The sequence below is a fragment of the Nansenia antarctica genome, assembly GCF_963989245.1.
Source record: "Nansenia antarctica genome assembly, chromosome: 7".
Taxonomy (NCBI): Eukaryota; Metazoa; Chordata; class Actinopteri; order Argentiniformes; family Microstomatidae; genus Nansenia; species Nansenia antarctica.
The window spans coordinates 49476124-49503230 of NC_137677.1; the positions used below are offsets into that span (position 1 = coordinate 49476124).

The 27107-nt window shown below is 42.2% G+C and overlaps 1 protein-coding gene across 1 annotated transcript in view; it reads right to left on the bottom strand.

Annotated features, from left to right (window-relative positions):
* dachd (dachshund d) overlaps positions 1-19016 on the bottom strand; it is a gene marked incomplete at both ends in the record, with an annotated part of 102693 nt that extends 83677 nt beyond the window's left edge. The window contains one exon of the mRNA XM_080536254.1: positions 18445-19016. Coding sequence (XP_080392380.1) covers positions 18445-19016 — 572 coding nt within the window. The remainder of the gene's footprint in view (positions 1-18444) is intronic.
* Between the last annotated feature and the right edge of the window lie 8091 nt (positions 19017-27107).

A 27107-nucleotide genomic window follows, 5' to 3' on the forward strand; every position in this document is an offset into this window, starting at 1 on the left:
AATTCACATTTCAACCCCCCCCACCCCCCACCCCCCCCCAAAAAAGAAAAAACCACAGCGATCTTTTGAACAATCCCATCCGTCTTCGCCCTGGTCATGAATTTCAAGATAAACACGGGCGATACGTCAAGAGTAGCGCCGCCACATTAATTAAAAGCCTTGATAGACGCCGGGCTCCCGTCTCACAGACCTATCAGGAATTACATTTGTATCAGACGCAGAAAAGAAGCAGTGGAGAGAGAGAGGGTTCCCTCAGGGGGATTAATGAAGCAGACTCTCGCAGCGCAGTCATCAGAGCCTTGGGCTGAGAGGAGGAGGCAGGGAAGAAAGGCCCAGCAGCAGGATGTCATGTGTGGGACGGCTGCGTCGGTGACCTCTCATTTCATACTTTAATAAAGTCGCACCCAGGTGTCCTTCATGCCTTCCAGTCGCCTGCGGCTCGGGGAACAGAGCTGAACAGGAGGTAGCCATAACATCATTCAGAAAGCAACGGCTCTCTGTTCTGTCCCCTCTGTTGTTTCGTTTTAGACACGCACACACACACGCGCGCGCGTACACACGCATGCGCACCACTCGCACGCACGCACACACAGACACACACACACACACACACACATACACACACACAATCGCTGTGCGCTTTGTGTTCAGTTCAATGTACTGGTTTCAGGTCTGTTATCAAGATGAAACTGTGCCTGGGCTTGGTTGAGAAATGCAAGGCCATTGCCTCACTGACTGAGGGCCTGAGTATTCAGCCACACTTGTGTAATGGGGAGAAATGCTTGCATCAATTCAGCTCAGCTTTTGTGTTGACCTCCGTATTGTGGTGTCAGTTAGTGGTTTACCCACGTGTACAGTAACGTCGGGTAACAAGACATTTGAGCTGGGATGACTCGCAATTCAATGGTACTGGAGCTGATGCAACTGGTTATGTCTGTGTGGAGATATAAGTCTGACTAGATCATCTGGATTAGAGGATTAGGAGATATACAATATGTTATTTGTACCACTCTGAGTCTGAACATCTGCTATCTGCCATAAACCATCGCTATCAGAGAGACAAGCTCCACAACACCACGTGGCCTCCTATCATCTAGACAGGCAGCCACACAGAGCAAATACAGAGTCTAATGGTGTCATTTTTAATAAAGCCGTTTTATGGACTCTAGTCAACAGAGCCAAAAGAACAGGCTGGAACTTCCTCGTGCAAAAGATATGGCAGTAAGAGTTTCCTAACTTCCTGTGCAGAGGAACAAGCCTGTGGCAAGTCTCCTAACAGACTGAACGGAGCTGAGCAGAGCTGAGCAGTCCGGAAAAAAAGCCCTTCGCCTTATCAAGATCTTACAGGGACATTTCTTTAATTAGTTTTAATATTTCTTGTTTAGATAATGTCAGCAAATTGACAATTTAGTCCCAAAACGGAACTGAGGAAATTCTGCTCTCCTCTGATATAGAGAAATAGGCTGATTAAGAGATTGGCGCCTCATTATATCTGAATAATACATTGGCATATTTTAGAGAGTAATCAAATATACCTCTGCATGCAAACTTTCAGGTCAGGGTTATCACTGTGGTATGAACAGTATCAGTTTACGCATATTTACTAACCTTTTAAGAACATATTGGAAGGATATCAATGAAAACACTCGTATTATGCTTTAGCGTTCCTGAGTAGTTCTGCTCGATTTGTTTCTTGGGTCCTTGGATAAGCAAATATAAAGTTCTACAGTAACCGACGTCTTTGATAAAACCACTCACAGTAATGTTTGAAAAATATTCAGCTGAAACAAAAATCTCTACACAATTACAGTACAGGCAAACCTGTTAGTCATTTATGACCCGATAGTATTGATCAAAACACTAAAACATCTGGACAAAACTTTGAAGAACAACTATGATTACTGTTGAGGATACCCAGACAGCTAACATGAGGGAACACTTAGAGCAGCCTAGGCCTCATACAGGTGGAATGTAGTACTGAAGCTGAGGCCTACCTGCATATCTCCCATCTGTCTCTCTTTCTCTTTCCCTCACTCTTTCTCCCACTTTTTCTCTCACTCTTTCTCCCACTCTTTCAGGCCTATCTGCAGCATACAGCCTGCAGTACCTGCATATCATCCACCTGCCTCCCTTCTTTCCCTCTCTGCAGAACGATAGCCTGCTATTCCTATATCATGTCTACCTGTTTCTCTCTCACTCCCCTCGACCCCCCCCCACCCCCCCCCCCCCCCCCCCCCCCCCCCCCCTCTCTCTCCACCGTTTTTCCCTCTACACACCTTTTCTCCCCACCGGGCGGCAGGTGTTGAGTGCCTGTGTTTACTCTCTCTCTCTCTCTCTCGCTCTCTCTCTCTCTCTCTGGCAGCTGGCGGGATGGAGGGAGGAGGCTTTAACAGCTGCACACGAGGGCGGGCGGAAGAAAAAAAACGCACAAGGCAAACAGCTCCAATCCCCTCAGGGTTGTCAACTCCAATCCCCCCAACCCCTGGCGTTTTTAACCAGGCAAACAGAGGGAAAACTGTTGCAGTCGGAAGGCATTAGAGTCCCCGCTCGATCACCGCAGTCATAGTGGTTTCAGCTCCTGCATGTGTGAGTGCTAGCTACTAGGGGCCACTGTGTGGAGCAGGCTCTGGGCCAGTGTTGGAAGTATGCAGGGTAAGGGACATGGAGCTGACTTACTTACAACTGAAACATCATTACTGTACTTCTGGGGAGTAGTAGGAGAGTTCATTCTACAGTGGAAAATTGTGGTCAAGGTATATTTGATAGACAACATGCTAAGGACACGTGTTCTTTTTGTTGGTGTGTGTGTGTGTGTGTGTGTGTGTCTATTCTGAGCTGTGTGTTGTTTCAAACACTGCATCAAAACACATGAGATCAGCTCCCAGGCTTTGTTTGGTCCTGGCAAGGTTAGCCGAGCCCCATTCCAAATTTCCTGAGGGGGAATGGGGAGAAAAACGATTCCATGCAGATAAATCACTCGCACAGATCAAAAGACAAATCAGTGGCAAAGACAAAAGATGCTGACTAGCAGAGAACAATGGAGATGGGGAGACGTGGGTATCACAGGAGACGGCCCTAAGATCTGGCGCCCCGTTCGATCAAACACCATCACCGAGGTTTGCGGGATAGGGCGAAGATAGGTCAACAACACTCTTTCCATGCGCTGAAAATACATTTGAATTTATATTTCTGTTGTGGGTTTTTTGCTCCTTTGTATATTGAGACGGTACATGTATTCTTGAAGGAGCAGGATAATTATGTTTCATGATCTATCAAGGAAACCAGGTTAGCATGTTAGCCCTCCAGCTTGAGAGGGGGATATGCCCTGGTTTAGAGACGAGACTGGAGGAGAAGAAGAACAGGTTCACGACATGATGTGGAGCAGAAGTGTGTGTGTGAGCGTGCGCATGTGTGTGTGTGTGGTGCGTGCGTCCGTGCATGTGTGTGTATTGCAACAACTCTTCTGTAGTCTTTTCTCTCAGACAAGCAGGTCTGGCCTACACAGCTGTTCACGCATGACAGCCCACAGACTTCTATTAAGTACTTCAATAAGAGCAATAAATAAATATATGGAATCCACAACTCTTTATCATCTGCTCGCTCACGACTTCAGAGACTTGAGGCATCGCAGAGAAAAGAGCCCTTTGGGATACAGTGTGTAAGAGTAGAGAGCTGCAGTAGCACTGCCCCTTCCGAAGATTAGCTTATGATCAAAGTGCTTCACAGATAACAGCCGAGCTAGTAACATATCACTTTTATGGGATATATTGTCAGTTTAAAAATGGATTATCACATAAGAAAGGGCCATATGTACATCACTGTGTGACATAACTATAACACACACATTCGTTATGTCAAGTGTCAAATTATGTTCAAAACTACAGTTCTCGTTGCACCTCTGTGATCCATTTGATTGAAGTCTCAGAGATTGTATGATAACAGATCAATTTAGATTACGTTGAGAGTGAAAATAAACCTGTGAAACAGGTTTAAAATGAAAATTAGTCCATGCATTAAAGACATGACAAAAAAGGTCAGAAAGCATAACAGAAATACATGAAAATGAACACGTTGAGCTTTCAGTAACGCAGTTCACCTTTTTGAACACTCTTATTATGATGAAGATAGCTGTACGTAACCCTTGAATTATATGATTGCAATATGTGTATTTACTGATCAGTTTCACATAAATCACTCCTCGCTGACAAGTCATTAACATTTTTTACACAACTGTCGCCATCATAGGTTATTCAAATACGGTGGGGATAAGGTGGGCGATACGGTCTGTGTATTTTCCTAATAGATTTGGATAGAGGGTCAGAGGCCCGTTCAGGTGTCCAGCCGGGCATTTGCATGGAAACATAACTGCTCATGTGTGAGCCCAGCACCCGTTAATACAGGCCCACGTCCCCCTATTATCTCCAATCTAAACAAGACCAGATTTGATATCACTGTTCTGCCTGAAATAGGGGAAAAAAACAAGCCCACCGCCACAACAAAGACAGGAAATCCAGCATAGAGACGTATTTCTCTGGCCTCTCTCTCTCTAACTCTCCATGCTGGTAATGGAGAGAGAACATGCCCGGAGCTGGCACAGACACCTGCGATGTATTTTCTCTCCACACACACACACACACACACACACACACACACACACTTCCCCACCCCCGCCGCCCCGCACCCCCGCCCCCTCGACATTAAAGTCCTTCACAGAAATCAGAATTTAATAAATCACCTCGGAGCCTGACAGGGTTTATCTCCAGGGGTCGCCTCCGCTGCGCAGAGACTCACAGACAGACAAAGCCAGGGCTGATAAGATGTGAAATTAAATACAGTTAGCACTTTGAGACAAAGGAGGGAGAGTGTCACACCGCGCTTTGTACGGCGTAAACGGCTGGCTGCTAGTCGAGCACACAAAAAAACGCCACGACGACAAGAGGGGTGATTCATTTCAGTTTTCCCCTCATATTTAGCCTCATTTGCATCATCCACTGTCAACATATCGCCTCTCACAGATATGTTGAAGAGCTTTCATTAGACGACCAGGGGGATGACATCCTTTTTACTCAGGCGCACCATTATTAATCACTAGCTCTGGTCCGACGTGGACTCATCTACATCGCGGATCAACCGCTATCTGGCTGTGCTTCCTTTCATACAGAAGACATCCCTGACACCAGCCAACACTCGAGGTAAGGGAGACTTATGCGAGTGCATTGGTACTCAGCCGACCTTATGAATACAGTACATAAGCATTTATCAACGAGCTGATACGGATGTGGAAATGCACTCGACGTCCGTACGATTGTCAGAGCAAGGCGCAAAGAGTATCATGACACAAATATGAACAGCCAACTGGAGCTAATCATGTAAGGCCATCTCTCCTGGGTGATTATTAGGCTTATTGGTAGCACATCGCTGACCAATGTTTTTTAGTCTTTTATTTAAATTGTCGGTTCAGCAGCAGTCAAGGCCCAGCAACAAGATACGGTTGACCTAAGCTGTCCGATGCCGATTTTCTCCTCTCTGCGGTGGCTCAGAGAAAGTGCAGATTTCCAGGAAGAAGTGGCCTGGGTGTTTAATAGGCTTAGCCTGGTCTTTAGCCCTGACCTTTCCCTCTAACAATACTGAGGCCGTGCAGGCCCAGGCTAGCTGGGAACACAATGACCCGGGGGTGACTCCTAATCTTCTCCAACTCCATCCTCTCTGCTGACCACACGGCCTCCGTCGCCTCTCTCTGTTTCTCCAACCGATGTCTTCCTGCTGAGACAACACTGCCAAGGAGCTGTCAGCAGGACTGACCCTTCCATGGCCTCTCTGAAAGTACCAAGTATAAACCAGAGAGTAACCAGCAAACAGGCCTCCATATTGACACCAGACATTCCATAACAATGGCAATCTACGGTAATGCTCAAACACACTAACAGGAGAGGGTTTGGAATGTTTGGTGCTAACATGGTGCCAACTGATATTTGAATCATTCAGAAGTTCTTACTGAGAGCATAATTGGTTCGGTTCGATTTGGATGAGTTTGGTTTGGTTTGGTTTGGTTTGGTTTGGTTTGTGCAATCATGCGTTTTAAGAGGCCTTCTTGGGCACAGCGTCAATAAAAAAAAAGATTTGCCAATCTGGCATGTCACAGCAAGAATAACAAGTGAAACAGCTGCATAAAAGGTTTCTTTATCAAGGACAGATTATATAATGCACTGAATGACACACATACTGTACTGTACACACACACACACACACACACACACACACACACACACACACACACACACAGACAGACAAAGACACACTCAAGGGCCTAGTCCCCAATGGCCAGACAAAATCATAAAACAATACTCTAGTACACTGTGCCGGGGCTACAGGAACTCATGCACAGAAAAACACAAGGACAAATATATTATACTGGAATGTAACTCCCATTAAAGGTAGTAGAAAAGCAATCTAGCGAAGGCTATTTATTTATTTTTCTCCTGTTCTATGTAATTATTATCTCTCCAATAACATATTAGAGTAAACATGACATGCGTAAGGCCACATTGTCTACATTACAATAAGATGTCAAAATGTAAAAATGACTTCCTTAATAGATCGCTAACACATTCCTCTGGTTTCTCCTTGTCTGTGAGTGGGAGAAAAACTGTACAAATAGTTTGATTTGTGCAAACAGATCTGTGTGCCGGTATTGTTTCACATTCCTACTGTGGTATTTCAAAGGTCAGGAGTGAGAGGGTATTCTATAACTACAAAAATAGCTTCTTTGCTTTATTATACAGTAGCAGCTTTCATCTCCTTTCCAGGGGAAGGTTAAACATTGCATTGTATCCTTTGAAAAGACACTAGCGTAGGCACTAGCAGAGATACACCAGCATAGAAAACAGCACTAGCATAGATATTCTAGTCTTTTTTGTCACTGGGGGAAATGTCTGGTCACTATCCTACTGTCACAGACAAACCTACAAACAGTAATAACACAGAAAGAGTCTGAATACTAACATACCATTCAAAAACTCCCAGTCCCAGGCAACATTCGCATAATGTCCTCTCAACCTTCTATCAAACCTATCAAAGAGACACTGAAATCCTATTAGCACTTAAACAGAGCACTGAACAAAGCATAACACACACATGCACGCACGCACGCACACACGCACGCACGCACGCACGCACGCACACATGCACGCACGCACGCACGCACGCACGCACACATGCACGCACGTACACACATAAACACACACACACTCACACACACACACACACACACACACACACACACACACACACACACACACCTCAATGACACCCACTTCCCCTCCCGAATACTCTTTTCTTTTTAATGGCAACCTTGGGAGACGGACTGCACCGGGGCGACACTTAACACCCACTAGTCTGAGAAAAATGTTTTTGATATGCTTGTGTCATTTAATCATCCACATTCTGCCGGGGCCGCACAGGACAATTTTGCAGGATATTAACTCCCAACTAAACCCTGGCTTGTATCATTTGTGAGGCCAGTCAACCAGGTGTCCCAGGAGGAGCTGAGGCTTCCTGCCCACAGTCGTAGTAATCTAGGCTTCAGTGGGCTGCAGGAGGGAGCTAATAGACAGGTAATATCAACCATGGAGGAAGCAGGAGATATTAACCATCATTACAGGAGCATTCTAGAAATCACAACGGTGAAAAAGTGTGGAGGGTGTGTGTGTGTGTGTAGTGATTTGGTTAGATCACTAAAGGATATGATAATACATTGCTGGTTGGTAGTTTGGTGTCGGATAGATAATCACTGAAGAGTGCTTGAAAACCCTGGCTTAGATAGAGATAAAGGATGCGCAGTGAAGAAAATGACATTTAAAAAAAAAAAAAATCTATAAAGATGGAAATTGAAGAGCATATATAAAAAATACCACCAGAATATGTGATCCACTTGGATACTTCAGACTGTTTAATGGGGTAGGAAATCCAATCTTTTTTTTTGCTGGAAAACAGACATATTGCTTGATGTGATTCTATGCAAAATATATGAAGCCATTAGAGAAATGCATGAGTTTCAATTGTTGAAAAAAAATGCACGGAACCCTTCCTTACTCCCAACTAGGGAGGTTCATACAATGCAAAAGAGCGTCCGATGAAAAACATTTTTGTTCCATAACAAAGAACTAGGTCACCCTCTCATAATTGTCAATCATGCAATAAATCTCTCTGTGGCACAAATGAATACTGCATTGGGAATGAGACAAAGCTTATTGCCATGCTATGTCAACTTGACTCAATTCATCCTCCTTTTCATAGAAGCCCATTCATATGTGAAGATGTGTGAGAGTGTCTCTCCCTCCCACCTCCCCCCCCCTCCCCACACACACACCCACACACACTCACACACACACACACACACACACACACACACACACACACACACACACACACCCACACATAAAACACACACATCACGCTCCTAATGTGAAAGTCACACAGGGTTAATTTATGTGGACAGACCATTTCAGCCAAGAGGCAGTTTATTATCGTAACCATGTTTATTTCCATAGAGAACAAGCCTTCTTCAAGTATTTTCTGCTGTACTGTGGAATTACCAGGAAAGCAGCGATAGTACTAAGGCATCAACTGTCCCTTTCAAAGCATTATCGCAAGTATGGAGACAAACAGCCAACTAAATTATCAAAATATCATTTCATATAATTTTTTTCAGAGACACATTTTGTTGCTTTATTTATATGTTTGGCCATAGTTGGACAATGAGTAGACATTTTAGTATTATTAATAAACTCCCAAAATGTCGAAACCAAATATTTTTTTATTGTCTTTCCGAGTCTGATACATAAAAGGCATTCTGTTCAGCATTTACCGTACAACCTGCTGTATAGCACCAGGTGTGGAGCAACTAGTTTACTCCTATCTGATTGGCCAGCACAGTTAGGTTGACGCAGCGGTACAGTTCCCCCACCAGAGTTTGGTGTCACGTCTCTGAGGACCTAACTGTCACTCTCTAAGAGAGGGTAATAATAGCCGGGCGCCACAGCTAGTGGTGGCACAGGCGTTTTTAAAGAAACATCAGGGAGACGGTGACATTTGAGTCTGCAAGGAGAGAAACCCAAGCACAGCGACCAATAAAGAGTCTGAACAGATCACACACACACACATTCTCACTGAGCTTAAAGAGCAAAAACAGGGGGGAGAGAGGTACACACAGAGAGAGAGAGAGAGAGAGAGAGAGAGAGAGAGAGAGAGAGAGAGAGAGAGAGAGAGAGATGTCAATGCTAGATGAAAATGTGTTGACCTGGTGATATGGATACCCTTTTCATACCCGCTACAGGTGCTCCTTAACATCAGCGAGCAGCTTTGGCTCGTAGCTACAGTGGCTGTATGGAGCACATCTACTATGAATGCAGACGTTACTGCATCACTCTCCATCACCAGAACAGTGGTTCTGCTTCGTTTGACGCATTCAAGATGTACACGTACAGGATCGAAGGTTAATTTCTAGTTTATACATAGTTTAATCAAGTTCTGTGTTTTGCTGTGAATGACCAAACATGTTGTACAGCTTTAAGACGATGAGTAGAGTAATTGAAGCCAGTAGACATGTGACATGTGACAGTGTTTAGCATTCATACCAGTATTGACAGTCCACATGAAGACATGGCTTTAACTCTCCACAGGGTTCAATCTCTCTACCATTCGCCTAATTTTCGATCTGTATTTAGGCCGTTATGATCTAATTGATGTGTATCTCTATCTAACCTTGGGGAGTCTTTCTAGCTCCTGAGCCAAACACACACTACAGACGAGTCTCCTGCCAGCTGCTTCAAAAGAGACAATATTTAGGCATGTCGCTGGTTATAATTCAATTCACCCAAATTGACTGAATAAACTGTTTTCTGCGGTCTGGGTGGATGCAGTCTTCACCTAAATAGCTTTGGGGGTCTTTTCTTGTTTCTTTTCGTCAGAAGGTATTGTGTGAGCAGATGCTTTGAACAGCCATAGAATGTGGTGCTAGTCTCAAGTGTCATTAGCTTCAGGGCTTTTCCAGCGAGCGCCAGGTAAAGATTAGATAACAATCATGCCTTTAATAGATACTGTTGGAGGCACTGGAGCCGGCCTGTGCTGCGTGGCTCGTCTGAAGCTAACAACTGAAGAGAAAAGAGAAAAAGAGGGGAAAACGATGTCATTTCCTCTCTTGTGTTCCACAGAAATATATCTGTTGCACAATGGCAGACAAACGGAGGGCAGGGAGACTCTGCGTGCACAAGTACTGTACAGCAGATGTAGATCACCCACTGGTTGCATTGTTCACTCATCGAAACCCGTCCCACCAAACAAAAAACCTCTTTTGGAAAAAAAACGGTCAAATCAGATGACTAGTATAGATTAATGTGTTATTACTGTCGCTATCAATGTGGAGGACATTTGGCCGGTCAATCTGCTACACAGTTGGACATTGAGTGGTGTTATAACTGTAGCTGGGGAGTTTGGCCTAGTCCTGGACCTAATGAAAAGAGCCTGCTGAGCCCTCAGGTCACCTGTCAACGGAGAAGGAGCGTCCACACCTGCTACTGTCACACTGTACCACCCCACTCATTGTACTTCTATTCCCACCAGTTCTATTTACATCACACAGTCCATGCCATGGTATACACTGAGAGATAATCTATAGCACTATATATTTCAGGATTGAGCAGTGAGAACACATTCAAATAACGATAACCTACAAATTAACTTGCTTACAGAACCCTAGCAGGACAGTGGCTCGTATGAGCAATGATGCATGGCGACACATCGCATTTAATTTCATTAAGAAAGATATGATGTGTCACCACAATGCAGTCACTCCCAATGCAGAGCTCACCCTTACTATAATACCACAGGCATTCTAATAACCTAAACGGCATTACTTCATTGAATCCCAAAAGCACAAAGGACTTTTTGTTAGATGGCATTCCCTCCTGATAATACTCCCATTATAAGGGAGGTGCCCCTCGCATTGAGTACAGAGCTCAGAAAACATTGATACTGCTGGAATAACATGAACGTGTTTACTCAAGAGAAGATTCATCCCTGATAGCCTCCGTGAAAATGAAGAGGGGGAGAAAAAACAAGTGGAGGAAATTTGTGGAATCTCATCTGAGATTGCTTCCCTGATGGATTCTTTTTCCTGTCAGCTCAGACGAGAAATGAAGCCGGGGTAAATTAACTCCTGATACAGCTACGCCGAATTAGACAGAGAATAAAAAAAACCTACACACTTTTTAAGGATTCCAGCCTTGTCATTTTCAATTTTCTGCTCTTTGGACATGCTTGTATTCAGATTCCCCAACATCTACTCGGCATATCAATCCTAATTAGACAATCTGGGCCCACGAAGGATGGGAGCGGAGTTATTTGCATAATTTAATCATAAATACTCAGTGATACATATTTCCAAATGCATTTGTACAATTATCTTTTTATCCTTCGGGCAAAAGTATTAATATGATTAGGCAATAATTCTTTAAAAAAGGGGGGAAAATAGGAAACCAGCAAGTGCGCACTCTTTTTAAACTCCAGCTTTGGGCTATATGAAAAATTAATTAATTTCTGAGGAAAATCAATTTCTCTATGTGACCATATTAGACAGAGCCAAGCTAGGGCCTGCATTCCTTCTCCAATCAGGAAATCTCATCTGCTCCCTCTAACTTCTGTCAGTAGCATTTAACATCCTGGTAAGAGCACCAGTGACTTCCGCCATGCTCACTAAATGTGCTGTAATGTGAAGGAGCTGGTTTCTAAAGACAAACCAGAGAGCACTGACTGAGCAAGCAGAACTCCGAAATCAGACTGACCCAAAATGCATTGCTCTCCTGTCAGGCAATAAGCCTCAGGTGCAAATCCGACAGGCAATATCACTGTTAACAAATTTAGTTTAATCCGGTTGATAATTCAATTTGATGGATGGGTTTCAAACGGTTTGATTTGTGTGTCTTTAAATCTTTCCGATGTTGCAGTGTTAAGAGAGTGAACAAGTATTGCTTTTATGATTGCGATAGAAAAGCTGCTGTGTGAAAACTGATGTTGGTGCTCTGCCGTGTTCAGCAATAACTCACTTTGTTTAAGGACCTGCCATCCTGAACGCATCAGTACTTCTGTTCCTGACGCCCATCTCTCCAGTGAAAGCATGCAAATGGCATGAGAGCTTGGACAGTCTCTGTGTCCAACAGGCAAATTAACAATACACTCCTCTTTGGCATGCAAATAACTCAAATCCAGCAATGATATTAGCCAAATACAAAACAATGCCTTCCTTTAAAAAGATACAGAGCAATTTGGACAATCTCTTTAGAGCTTGCCAAATATTTGCATATGGGAATTATTCCATTTAACAAATAGGAAATCAGAAAACAGATCCAACTTTTCTGTATTTAGGAACGGTGTTAAAGATCATTCCTCAAACTTCTGAGGGATATCTGTGCTATGTTTTTGTACTTGTTCCAGCTGTATGAAAATCAAATGAATAAAACAATAGTGATTTTCAAGGAGACTCCATTTGCTTTTAAAAATACCTAGCTGCCATCTGCCAAAAGCACAATTAGTTAATGAGCACATATAACTAGATACTTAATACATTTAGCAGTGCTCCTTTAAATCATAATACACGAGAGAAAAAACACGTTTTCCATGAAAGCAACAAAGCAAACACACAGTAAAAGTGATATGTCAGTTTGACTTTCAAGAAATTGTTTGAATTAATTTGTTTTAACAAGCCTCTTACCCCCCCCCCCCTCCCTCTCTCTCTCTCTCTCTCTTTCCCCCTTCTCTCTCTCTCTCTCTCTCCTCTCTCTCTCTCTCTCTCTCCCCCCCTCTCTCTCCTCTGTCTCTCTCTCTCTCTAATCAGGCATCTGTCACTCTGTTTTTGAAGTTATTATCGCCCCAGCTCCCTCTTGGATGTGGTTGCCGGGTGACGGGTATCTTAGCACCCACTCTGACTAGGAATGATTTGAATGGGATCCAGAAATCTCCCCTGAGTACCTGTAAACACATCCGTGCCTTGTAGAAAACAAATATATTAGAAGAGAGCTCAGCAGAGACAGAGAAGAGAGACAGGGGAGAGAGAGAGTGAGACAGACAAGCTGGCACCCTCAGTGGCAGCTCACCCTGAGCGCTAAACAAAACAATTACTAACATTTGCAAATATGTGTGTTTAGGCATAAACACGCTAAAATAACAAATAAAACAAAGAAGCGATGCCTCCCAAAAAATACAGTGTCATATCGATATCATAATGACAAATTGTTGAACCTCAAAGCCACTGCACTATAACTATAACAGACTTAACATCTCAGAGTGGGAAACATTTGACTTCAAGGGGAGGAAATCTATTTAAAAAGGGCGTGTAAGTGAAAAACAGTCCCATTCCCAGCGGAGGTACATCGTCTGGGGCGTGTGTTTAACCTTCAGGGGTAGACAATGATTGTCAATTAACTGCTGCATTTCTGCCCGAGCACCGGATAGCCTGCCTCGAACAAAACCAACCAATGAGAGAGATGCGATATCTCCGCACCACCCCTCGTGTTATAATAACCTTTCCCAGAGTTCAAGTGTCACATGGCAGTGAGAAGCCACTCTGTCCCACCACGGGGGGAAAATGAGTAGGGAAACAAGTATCTCGCGTTGAGGGGCTCTTCATAGGCCGTCAGTGGTGTAACAGGCTATACAGTAAGGGGAGCTGGGGCAGGCAGATTACTGACCCTGGATGAGGCAGAGAGCAGAGAGGGGCAGTGGTAATCTGGGCTGAGAGTCTCTCTGAGAGGAGACGAAAGGCTGAGAGTGATCACACTCTCCTTTTCCATAGAGATATACTGTACTGTACAAGGTCGAGCTGTACTGTAGCTTATCCGTTCTGTAGCGTTCTCTCACCTGTGAGAGGATCTTAGGTAGAGGGAGGGGCGGAAGCATCTCACCTCTAACCAAAGTGCAGGTTTAGTGTGATGTTATATCATTTCTCAGGTGCTGGATTTTTTTAAATTTTTTAAAGAAGAAAAAAAAAGATATGAATTAGAAAATACATGATTTGTAATCTGATTTATTAGAATAAAACGTTTTTTCTTTTTTTTTCTTCGCCAGGCAACCAAAACTAAACAGCAGGGTCGGGCAGATCTGTGTGATGCTATTCACACACAGTATAAAATGAGAGTGGTGTTGTTTTAGCACAATGGGCCCTAAGAGGAAAAAGAACCATGTGAAATAGTGAGACCTATTGTGCAAGAGTATTATACGCCCCATTGTCGCCACAGTTCCACTGTATAAAAGAGTAGAACGGCATTATAAAGGACGCGGATGAAAAGCTGAAATATTTCTGGCAGCAGCACCAGTGTTGAACAAAGTCACTGTGTGCTGAGATACTTTTTATCGACAAAAACGGACCCATCTACAGTACGGTAATTGGATACAATTATAAACAGTACTTAGCACAATGTACTACCTAAATTCAGACTTTCCTGACTGACCGTTTACACAACATCCACACAGATACCGTATACACTGCAAATTAAGACGACTTTTTCCCCAATATCTTAACAATAACCGGCGGATGCTACAGTGTTCCATGATGTATTTTTCCAAATGGGGCGGCAGGCAGGCAGGCAGACAGGCAAGCAGGCAGGCAGCCAGGCAGGCAGGCGGGGAGGCAGAGAGGCAGGCCGGGTCTGAGTGATTGATTTCAGTCCAACACCAGGAGAACCTGGCTGCTTTCAGAGACAATTACAGTCCTCTCCATGTGCCCGTAATAGCCCAGCACTTTAGCGTCATTAAAGCGAAGCGAGGAACTGCATTATCCTTTAACCCCATCCCTGGCCATCCCTCCATTGACAACCCAGGGAGTTCAACCACACACTCTGTCACCTGGAGCACCCACAGAATGCTACTGGAAAGCGGGAACACTCCACACACGTGGAATACACAGCATTTTTCAACTCTCTAACTGAAGGGGCATAACTTGATTCCTTAATGCTTTTGTGTTATTGCTACCGGAGAAAAGCTGTACAGGTGAATTGTACACATACTTTCAGTGTGAATGAGGATAGGTACAGTAGAAAATGTACTGTATAATAGCATAATAGTAGTTTTAATAATAGTTATAAGAATGTAGGGTGTGATATCAGAATGTCTATTGTTGCTATGAAATATTTCAAACTTTGCTTTGCCTTCTCCATAATTTATTGCAAATGTATTGTTGTGTACTTTAAGTGCTGAAATTAAGATGCACTTTCAATTTAGTGAAAAAAAAAAAAGTATTAATATGAACTGTGTATAAAACCTATGGCTGAAAAGAAAGTGACAGGGTAAATGCAGCGACAACCTGTGTGTGTGTGTGTGTGTGCGTGTGCGTGTGTGTGTGTGTGTGTGTGTGTGTGTGTGTGTGTGTGTGTGTGTGTGTGTGTGTGTGTGTGTGTGTGTGTGTGTGTGTGTGTGTGTAAGTCTGTGCAAGTATGTGTGTGTCTTAGAGCGCGTAAACACTGAAAAAACTCCTAACACAAATATGACAACATTACTTAATCACACCGTTTAAATGCACTAGTAAGTAGGGCTGTTACGATTATTCGACGTCATCGACGTCATCGATTACGTCAATACGTCGGTTGCCGTAAAATGCGTCGGTTAGTCGTAAAAAACAACATGGCTGCGACCAGTGCAAACACGGAGGCAGAGCTGGCCTACTCGAGCTGGCGGCTAAAAGACTTCGCCCACGATCGTCCAAAGTATGGGAGTACTTTACAAAAAAAGAAACCAATGGCAATGTGGTGGTCTGTAAACTGTGCAAAAATGAATTGGCCTATCACAGCAGTACGACTGCAATGAACGAGCACCTCAAGCGAAAGCATCCTGGAGCGCTTTGTGAAGACAGCCGCAAGCTAGCACCGTAAGTCAGCGTTGTATTTCTGTTCACTTTTCCGGCCGTGTATCAGTGAAAAATGGATAGCTACTAGCTGGCTAGCTACGGTAGCCTTACTAGCCTATTGTTATTGTGGTGCTCGCACCTACTGTACGTTATCTAGCTCGTAGCTCGCATGCTACGTTAGCATCAATTTAGCTAATCATAACATAGCAGCGAGAGTAACGTTAGCTATGTAGCTGGCTAGCTACGGTAGCCTTACTAGCCTATTGTTATTGTGGTGCTCGCACCTACTGTACGTTATCTAGCTCGTAGCTCGCATGCTACGTTAGCATCAATTTAGCTATTCATAACATAGCAGCGAGAGTAAAGTTAGCTAGCCATGTAGCTACTAGCTAGCTATGTGTTGTGGTGATGGACAGACTTCTAAATGGCCATGTTGGCTAAACATAGCAGTGAGGTGGACATTAAGGGGCCTACACATGATAAGAAATGTGTGCTTTTTTTATTTTCAGGAAGCAAAGCAGTGTGGAAAACTCTTTCCACAAAAAGAGCACAACTCCATGCACACCCCAGATGGCTGCTCAGCTTTCTAACAGCATCTTACAGATGATCGTCAAGGACATGAGACCTGTTGCTATTGTGGAGGGTCAAGGCTTTCGTGAGATGATCAACACATTTGAAGTTAACTTTTATATTTTATAATATTATATTTTATGTTGAGATTGTTATTGTTAAAGATTGTTACTGAGAGTATACGGTATTCCGGTTAGAATGTCACTTTTTTACAGAATTTACTGCATTCCTTGCACTTTTCCTTTTACTTGAAGTTAACTTTTATATTTTATAATATAATATTTTATGTTGGACTGTAAGAAAGAGAGGATCTTTTTTGTTGTGTGGAATATTGCCCTGCAGTGCAAGAATAATTGAATAAAATACTGAAATGTTGATAAGAGAAGTTTTTGACATTTATTTGGGGAAAATTAAGTGATACATTAATCGAACAGCAAAAAAATAATCGTTAGACTAACCGTTAAATTAGTCGTTAGAATAACCGACTAATCGACAAAATAATCGTTAGATTAATCGTTAGAAAAATAGTCGTTTGGGACAGCCCTACTAGTAAGGCAGCTAATCATGTTGTTTTTACCTCAAGGACTATGCCATGACACCAACAAATATATATCCCCGCTCATGATAGTCTTTCCCTCATATTTGCATTTCCAGCTCATTTCAGGATGGGAGATCAATATTAAATCAATCATAATGACAGATTAGATGGCATATTTGACCAGACTGAACCCATCCCATCAGATTGAGCAATACATCAAACCATATGAACAACCCTAACACTAAAATGGCCTTTAATCAAATATTGATCTCCACCTAAATCTCTCCTATAACATCCCACACATGAGCAAGGTTGGGGGAAATAACAGACTGTATTCTCTAAAATTGCATAAGGCATTCAGTTATAACTGACTAACCTTTGAACTTTAATAAAAACATTTCACAAAGGTTGTTAAGTTTGAAAACATATCCTTAGTTATAACTCATTTTCCATGAAGGATGTTTACTGTGTGTAGCCTACACGAGGTTGTCTGGTTTAAGTGTTGTGTTTTATGAAGAAAAAAAACATTTCTATGCCTATCTACATAAACAGAATGTCTAATTAAACATGATATATTTATCAACAACTACAATGATGTTTATGCAAGTGTATTTTTTTGCTTAGGGAGAATTATGACCTCACTTTAAAAAAGGTTTGCAATCCAAACCAAGTGTAACATTAACATACTTTTGAAATGCCTTTATTCTAGTCTTCCTTTAGCTCAGTTTGAATTAAATGCACTTAGTAATCATCATCTTCATCACCATCATCATCATCATCATCATCATCATCATAGGTAGGCCTGTTACGGTTTGTTTAGTCAAAGTTAACATAAGCAAAATTGCATTGCCCTCGTGGCTAGGGAAGCTGTTATAGCATAACCTACTTTTATTTCAATGTCATTTAAAAATAAAGTAGAGTTAATAGTGGCCTTAAATTAGAGTGGAGATGTGGTGAGGTTAGGCAGGCGCACACAGCGGATAAAGATGCTCTCGCTCCGGGCTCTGCTTTTCCAGTTTCTGTGCGTTTTAGTTAGGTCAGGTGACACTTGAATCCAAGGCCTCGAACACTTTTAACACTTCAGCTGAATGAAGTGTAACTTGCATGTAACTTACATGTTTGTTTCGAGCAAGTGAGGGACACATCTACGTGTAATAATAAACATCAATGCAAATGTAAATCAACGTGCCCAAACTTTTTGGAGTGGTGTGTAGGCTACTCGATGTCCAACACAGGAGACAAAACGCAATGTGCCCATCAGCTTTAACGCATTAAGACAACATGCATATTACTATAAAGTGAGTAACTGAAGCCTAATGACATCTGAAAGATGACTTCCATGGCATACATAAAATGGAAAAATGTCTCCCCCTTCCTTCCTTGCTTATCAGCCTTGACGCGCAAAAAGCGGGCGTAAAACATGTACAATATATCATCCACTCACCTCGCATTGGTGCAGTCGTTGTACAGAGTCTCGAAGTCCTTCCTCGAGATCAGTTTGCACCGGTTGACTCCCGGCTGGATGGCGCCGAGCCCCCGCAGGATGCGGACCTGCTCCACATTGCACACCACCGGGGTGATCTCCAGCCGCTTCAGCTTGGTGTACACCGTGTGCAGCCCGCCGACTAGGTGCTTCAGGAACAGGTCGAACGCCTGGGGCAGGCAGATGAGCTCGCTGCCGTCCACGGTGAAAGACGCCACCTTGGCCCCCCTCAACTCGACCATCTTACACTCGTTGTTCTGCGGGGTGTTCTCAACCGGCGAGGGGGTGGAGTACACCGGCTTGCTGGGCAGAGTGGTCGCCGAGGTCGGGATGCTGCCCGGGCTGCCGCTGGTGGCGAGCAGCTCCGATCTGAACAGGTTCTGTTGTCCTCCGGAGGAGGGGGCCATGAGGGTGGGAGACGGGGATGAAGTTGCCGACGGTGGGGAGGTGGTGGTCGCTGAAGGAGTTGAGATGATCGGAGGCGGCTGGTGGACCAGGGGGGTCGGTGGGATCAAAGCAGCCGGTACGGCCATGGTCACCTTAGGGAAGAGTAGGAGCCGAAGTTCAAAGTATAAAACCAACCCAGTCCTGCAAAAAAAACTGCAAAAGTACCGCTGTTGAGATTGAGAAAGCCCTAAATGAAATGAAAGAATCCACGGGAGTTTTAGCTCCTCTGATGTAGTTGGGAGATCAGAAAGAAAGAGATGCTGGAAAGACGCGGTGAGTGAGTGAGGTTTGGGCTGTGCGCGGCCGCGGCGGGACAGTGATCAAAGATAGGAGGAGGAATGACAGGAGGGGAATGAGCTGAAAAGTGCGGCGGAGCTGCGGAGCTCTGTGGATGAGTTGTTGTTGTCACACGGTACAGAGAGGGCGGAGCTAGGGGACAGTGGGAGCCTTTGAAGAACAGATAAGCACACAACACACATTACACACATCATGTCATATATCGTGACGTTAGAATGATAAGGTTCTATCTCCATTTTTGTCAAAATTGAGTTTTTTACATAATCTGATCCATTAGGTGTTTATTAATGCCTGTGTGGTGTTATTTTTTAAAATGTTGACATTTTTGAGTTAAAAAATACAAAGGTTCCATCTCACAAAACATAATGGAATGTAAAAACGTTGACGCTCAATATCTCTGAACTACCCTAAACGGAGATAGAACCTTATAATTCTAAGCTCACGATATGACAATATAGATTTCGTTATATTATTATATATTGACTTACACACAATGTTCACAAGTGGAAAAGCGCACATCGGCGATCTGTCGAGGAACATTTGATGTAGGGCTAAAGTAAACACATTAACACAATAACCGACTTATTAAACAGTTTAATGACAAAAATGAACCTAATTTAAAAACACTTGTCACACACAAAAAAGGCGAAATAAATAACCACTCCGTTGAAATGTTATTTGCAAATCACAGTTTATTAAAGCAATTATTTCAATGATTATACACCAGCTATCTAAATAAACACACAGAGACTGATATGTGTACGAAGGGTGTTATCATGGATGGGCACTGTTTGACAACTGAAGTGTGAAATTGACTGATAAAACTCCCATCGTCATGCATTTACCGTAACCTACTTCCCCAAAGTTCCAACGCCCTTTAAAAGAGGCTTTTAGGTGGCTTAGAATTGCATGGTGTGAATTTTCAGTGTGACTCAGGTGCCAAATGTGTCAACAAAAGACTAATGTGATTAATGTGAGGGTACTGAAATAAAGTGAAATCATTATTTTGTAACAGATACAGGTGTCAAGGCTTATATCTGCTTAAATTATCATCAGCTGTCAACATACACTATCAAGTGTCTGTTCCTCCCCCCTGTTTCAATCTATAAGCTCTCAATTTTTAGCCAGTTATGCATCACTTCAATGGTGAATTACTCTTGAGTTGATTGATGTTTAATTAACAAGTTATAGGTGCAATCAACAACATTTGTTTACTATTAGGATTTTGATGTAATGGAGTTGTGTAACAGTGATCAATGTATTATATATACTGTACTTTTCCTTTAACACCCAGTGGATTCCTGTTGTGTGTCAGATCTGCCTTAAGATAAGCAATGTGCCATTTCAAAATTATCATTCAGGGAAAGAGGTAGCTTGTAGTGTAAAATCAATAGCTACTTAAAATTCATAGCCAGGCAATCCATTTGCCCTTTATGTTGCTAACCTTTCGCTTAAATATGCACCATATTAAGATTTCATTATATACAATGAATGTCACAATAGTTTGGCCACTATTTTTCATGTTTGCATGGGTTAACAGCAAATCATTGTACTCGTAATCTGGAGAAACGACTGCCATTAATGTTGTTCAAAGTAAAATACATTTAAAAGCACCACAGGATACTTAGCCTATGATGTTTTAGTTTCAAATGCCTGTTAACAAGCTGGGTGGGCTCTATGTATCAGACCTCAGCTATCAAAACACAACCCCTATGAAAAAACATGGCTTATTGTATCATATACACTGTTATTCTCAAAACTATTCATTTGCCCTGGTGAATGGGGTGCTTGACTCATGTCCTTTTGGAAAGCTGTACAGGGGCATGAATTGTGTACAGGCTCATTGGCAGGAAAAGCATGTCAGATACCTTTTTCCGTTATGAAGTAAGTACAATGAATTTCCACCTTGACTTGACTTGACTTGTAAGCACTTGCTCACCATACTTCTTTGCCTAGTAAGAAGTGTTTTTGTGGGTTTTTTGCTTGAAAGACCAAGACAAAGTAGATGGAAATCGTTTTTGTCAGCATCAAATAACAATAAATGATTGTGTGAGCATGTTGTGTCAAAGTTGTCAGTTGTCCCTTTGTAAGTATTACTACCCGTACCAACCGAGTATGAATATGATCAACTCTGACAATCGTTATTGTGTAAAGTTGGTTACAAGTCATTAGCTACTTTACATAGTTTCCACAAGTCCATGAAACTGTAGAGAAAATGAGGACATTGCAAACAAATGACTACTGTCCAAATGTAATCACCTCAAAACTGATGAATGGCATCAGCACAGTATTTAAAAATGTATAGATATGAGACAAGACTTCTGTATGATCAATGACACAGTATATTGTTTGATGTCATAATTTATTCACCCCATAAAGCTTTGATAAAACAATGTTGAAAAGCAATTTAAATGAAATTCATTTAAATGTCAATTCTCATGGTTAGGATTTTTCTATAATTGGCTATTTAATTAAAATAATTTTCATAGTCATTAATACAGCCAGCAACTTGTAGTGACGTGTTTTAATTACATGGTATTAACAAAATTGATATGCTTTAGAAAGCATGGTGAATAAGAAATAATTAGACCAATCATACATCATCCCCTTATGGACATTAAGTGTATCACAATATAATTGATGAACTTAAAAAACGGGGGAGATAAATAACTTTAATTGTACAGAGTTGGTGTACGGCGCTGAGAACAAAGAATGGTACTGACTATACATGATATATTTCAGCAGCAATTCATTATCAACAACATCACTTAGCACTCCATGGCCACTCCTCTCCCTTAACCTATGATTACATGACATTTGAAAAGCAGTGATATTGTGTAATCCTTTAAAATGTCCTTTTTACCCAACATCAATTAATCATCAAAACTCTTCTTTTACATGGACTAATGAGCGAAAGAGATGGAGCTTCAAACATAAGAATCATTTAGATGCTTGGTATAAAGCACGTATTGATCTTGAATATTTGTTTTTCTCCAAGGTTACACCGCCTTGACCCCATCTTTCCTGAGACACCACCCAACACAAACATGCCAATCGGGGTGGAGGGGAGATGTCAGGACTCACACTGGCTACGGCTAGGGCTGTGTACTAATACTCTTGAATGGCTTCCTATCTGTCTTTTCCTCAGGGACATTAAAAGTATTGCACATTTGCACCTTTTAAAAGTTTGATAACTAATGCCTTACTGCGATATTATTTTCCTCTTACCAAAGGAAGCTATTTGAGAGAATTGGGACAATGCCAAGGCCCTAAGTGGGACAAGAATAAAGAACAATACCACTGACAAGGTATTCTGGGAGTTGAAGTCCACCTGTTCCTGTGGTGACTACCTGCAAAAAGGAGAAGATAGTACAGTACATCTTGTCATGAAACAATGGATTTAAAATATTTCATTTGGACATATGGTTTGTAAAGTGTTTTAGAGTGTGAAGGAACTCTCTCATATCCATCAACAATAAGATAAATGCACCTTCACCATTCACAGAGCAAAATCTAAGCAAGAGTACTATCACACAAGTTAAACACATCTACAAATCTACCTCCTCACAAGATGAGAGAGAGAGAGAGAGAGAGAGAGAGAGAGGGAGAGTGAGACCCCAGCCTTTTGAGCTGAGCTAGCAGAATGCTCCTCTACACACACACACACACACACACACATGCACGTACACACACGTACGCACGCACGCACACACACACACACACACACACACACGCACGCACACGCACACGCACACACACACACACACACACACAGACACACACAGACACACACACAGTATGTAAAATACAACCCCTCAGGTAATATCACTCCACAAAAGAGGAGCGAAGATAACTCATTTCATTTTCAAAGAGGCCAACCTCACAGATAGACCCACAATTAGAGCAGTCATGGCCCACATCCTAGAGTGCTTCATTTGAAGCCATGCAGCTTCTAATATAGCTGGAGTTAGATAGAGAGATTTGTGGATATCTAAATGGCTGTAGCAGGAACCTGTATAAACAGCGGTAATTACCGGCCATTGACAGTCTCTCAGTGTTGTGCTCATTCTGCCACAGCCGCAGTGATTAAAATGAATCCCCATCGACTTCTCCATTAAAGCGCTGGCAGGAGCGATCCTGTGACCTTTCCCCATTGATTGAACATAACAATCACAATTCAATTGTAATGCAAAGAGAACATTTGTTATAATGTACACGAGATGCATGAGGCATTTCCAGGGTGCGGGGAAGGGTAATCAATGGAGTGACTATTGGCGTGCCTCAAGGAGAACAAGGCTGTGTTCACAGGCCTTAATTCATACAGCCTGCAGTGTATGATGAGGGGCAATGATGTGCATGTAAACGCTCTGATTTCTCCCTCATAATCATTCAATGGGATGATAACAACAACAATGGCTGATTTGTTTATCTGTAGTCACTGTCCTACACTGTGCGTGATGTGCATTTTCAATTGTCTTCAGTTTCTGCCTCTCACCTGCCTCTTCTTTACGATAGCAACATTGAACAAGTCACGTATCCAGACATGACAACTGTTCTAAATTGTACAATGGAGAGCAGCAACTGATGACTTTCACACGACAGTTGACACATTGTAGAACATACATCTCTGGAAAACATGTTGTCAAGAGAGGCAAAACATTAACTTTAGCTTCGGTTCGGACTCCAATATCGTAAAATAGTGCAAGTCCAATATTTCCTTCAGTCATGAAAAGTGTGAACAGAGTATATTAAGTTTGTGGAGGTATTGTATGTCGAGGTATACTGATGCACAATGTACATCTGGTAAAAACCACCACTTGCAGAATCTATGGACTGCCAGAAAGAGGCATATGTATAACATCCCATCACCATTCAGTCCCACTTTAAATGCTGCACTTGATCATGTCTTTCAAAAACAATCTTATGAAGAGTGTATGTGAATGATGTCCTTAAGGGGTTTCTTTTTAGAATCAGGAGATTATAGTTTACACGGACAGATTAAACCAGCCAGCTCTCTAAAGGCAGTTTATCTAATGGAGAAAATGTGGTATGCTAATTGAGAAATTCCGACAGTAAAATTGTGCTTAAGCCACTTCCTCTCTCTCTCTCTCTCTCTCTCTCTCTCTCTCTCTCTCTCTCTCTCTCTCTCTCTCTCTCTCTCTCTCTCTCTCTCTCTCTCTCTCTCTGCTGGAGGATTTCAGTTCAGTTTAAGGAAATCAACTGGCTAATCACAGCCATAAGCTGTGGGACTTTGGCTGAGTGAAACAGTGTTTGCCATGCTAAAAGGTAATTGTCTCGGAAAACTCCATCGATGACAGATTCAATTCCATTTAGTAAATGTTTAATAAATGCTGTACAAACACAAAGGCCTATCTCACTGTGCTCTGAAAACAAAGGGAAACTTTAATTGCTTTAATCATCCCAAGCATTGACGTTGTTGTTGGCCTTCAAAATAGCAGTTAACAGAAACTGTCTTGTAGAGGAAATTGAACCACATCTGGAAAACGATCCGTAATTAAGATATGGGCATCTTGACCAGTGAAGTTGAGGCAAACTGTTGTGACTAGGAAAAACATTCCAGGCCATACAAAGCTATTCAATTAACAGAAGGACCCAAGGAAAACAACCTCCCCATTATGTATCACTTACTGTAATCAGATTGAAAGCGATTGTATTCCCTTTTTGAAGATTCCTTTACACAAACATGTTAATTAACAGATAGGAGGGTGGAAAGATGTATTTTTCTTTACTGGGAGAAATAATGTTCCCCTCTAACATCAAGAGAAATCAACTGCTTACTGCTGTTAAACCAGTCAGCGGTGTAAATTCCCTGCCAGCATTTTATTTAAAACCTCATTAATGTGTTTCAACACAGCATAGCTGTACCTTTAATCTGCACTAAAAGGAAATAATGCGTTTCCTGCTTTATTTACCAGCCTTACTTAACAAGTGTTCCTGTACAATTAGAATTGTTAATAGATCTGGAAACAAAAGGACTTTGAAGGTGGGAAAGTGCTGACATTATTTCACAAGGGAAAAACACTCTTGAGAAAAAAGATCTGCTGCAAATGTAGTTTCCTGGAACAAGGCTCTTTGCAATGCTGGTCGCTCTCATTAGAAATGCCATGCACAGGACGTAAATCAAGGCCAGTAAAACATTTCACTACCACAACAGTAAATTACACACTTGGTGTATAGCCACCGTGATTGTGTTTAAACATTGTAATTTGACTTTATTCCCATTAAACGTATGCAGAGCTTTGCAATCCATAAACATAGTATCCAGAATAAAAGTTAATAAATGTCAGAATTAGCATTTGAAAAAACATCTTGCTGCATTTTTGCAAATATCAATCTATGAACCTTTCAACATGTCGTCAAACAAAATGCTAATTGTACCTTTAGGAATTTAGGGGACAAGTGACAGGAAATCAGCTCTGCTGGCATACTTAGAGTTCAGTATGAGCAAAGCAAACAGAGAGAAAGAGAGAGAGAGAGAGAGAGAGAGAGAGAGAGAGAGAGAGAGAGAGAGAGAGAGAGAGAGAGAGAGAGAGAGAGAGAGAGAGACACACACACACAGAGAGAAACAGACACAGACAGATACAGACAGACAGGCAGAGAAAGGCATACAGTGGGGGTAAATAAGTATTACATTATTTTAATGAATTTCCATTAGAGACCAGACATTGGTATTAACTCAATAAAACTACACAGCTAAAGACATAATAACAGTCCAATCCATGAAAAAAGCTATGTGCAATAAAAATCTCAGTCACAGTGATCAGGTGGGATTTTGGCCCATTCTTCAACACAGTCTTTAAATCTTGAAGATTCCTGTCGGTCCGCCGGTGAATATTGATCTTCAGTTCTTTCCACAAATGTTCTATTGGATTTAAGTCTGTCGATTGACTAGGCCAGTCCAACACGTTTATTTTATTCCTCTTGAACCAATTGAGAGTCTCCTTTGTAGTATGTTTTGGATTGTGGTTCTGCTGGAAGATCCACTGAAGATTCACATCTCATCCTCATCATCCTGGTGGATAGCAACAGATTCTTCTCAAGAATTTCCTGGTACATCATTCATCTTCCCTTCAATATTTTGGATTCTACCAGTACCATGTGAAAAGAAACAGTCCCATACCATGATGCTTCCACCTCTGAACTTCACTGTAGGTATTGTATTTTTAGGATCATATGGCGTGTCGTATTGTTGCCAGGAAGTTAGATTGTTGTCTGGTCTGACCAGGCTACATTCTCCCAGTAATCTACAGGCTTCTCCAAATGTTCTGTAGCAAACTTCAAACGAGCGGATGATCGTGAATGGACACCGTGGCAGTGGAGTGCATTGCCTATTTTTTTGTTTGTGACAACTGTTGCTTCCAGGTCTTTCTGGAGCTCTAATTGAGTGGTCCGTGGCTCCTCTTCTAACTAACCTTCTGACTGCACAGTCAGAAATCTTGTGTAGTAGTGTAGCCGGTTGATGGTCGAGTGATGTTCCTTCCACTTGCGGATAATGGCCCCAATGGTGCTTATAGGAACATTTAGGAGTTAAGAAATCCGTCGGTAATCAGTTATTACTATGCTGCTCAACAATCTTGTTGCAAAGGTCTTAGGTGAGCTCTTTACCTCTACCCATCATCATGTTTCTCGCAGGAAAGCTTGTTGACAAATGGTTTGTTTACTTGCATTCAGAGGTCGGAAACCCTTTTTCAAAGAGCGGAAGTACTTACCTGCCAACATGCACTAACCCAGATGATTCTAATTAGCACAGGTAAGAGAACTCATTAGTGGAATAAGCTGGTTTAGTGCTTTTTCTTACTGTGTTCAATACCTTTTCCTCTGTCATTCCACTTTATTGCACATAGCTTTTTTATGGATTG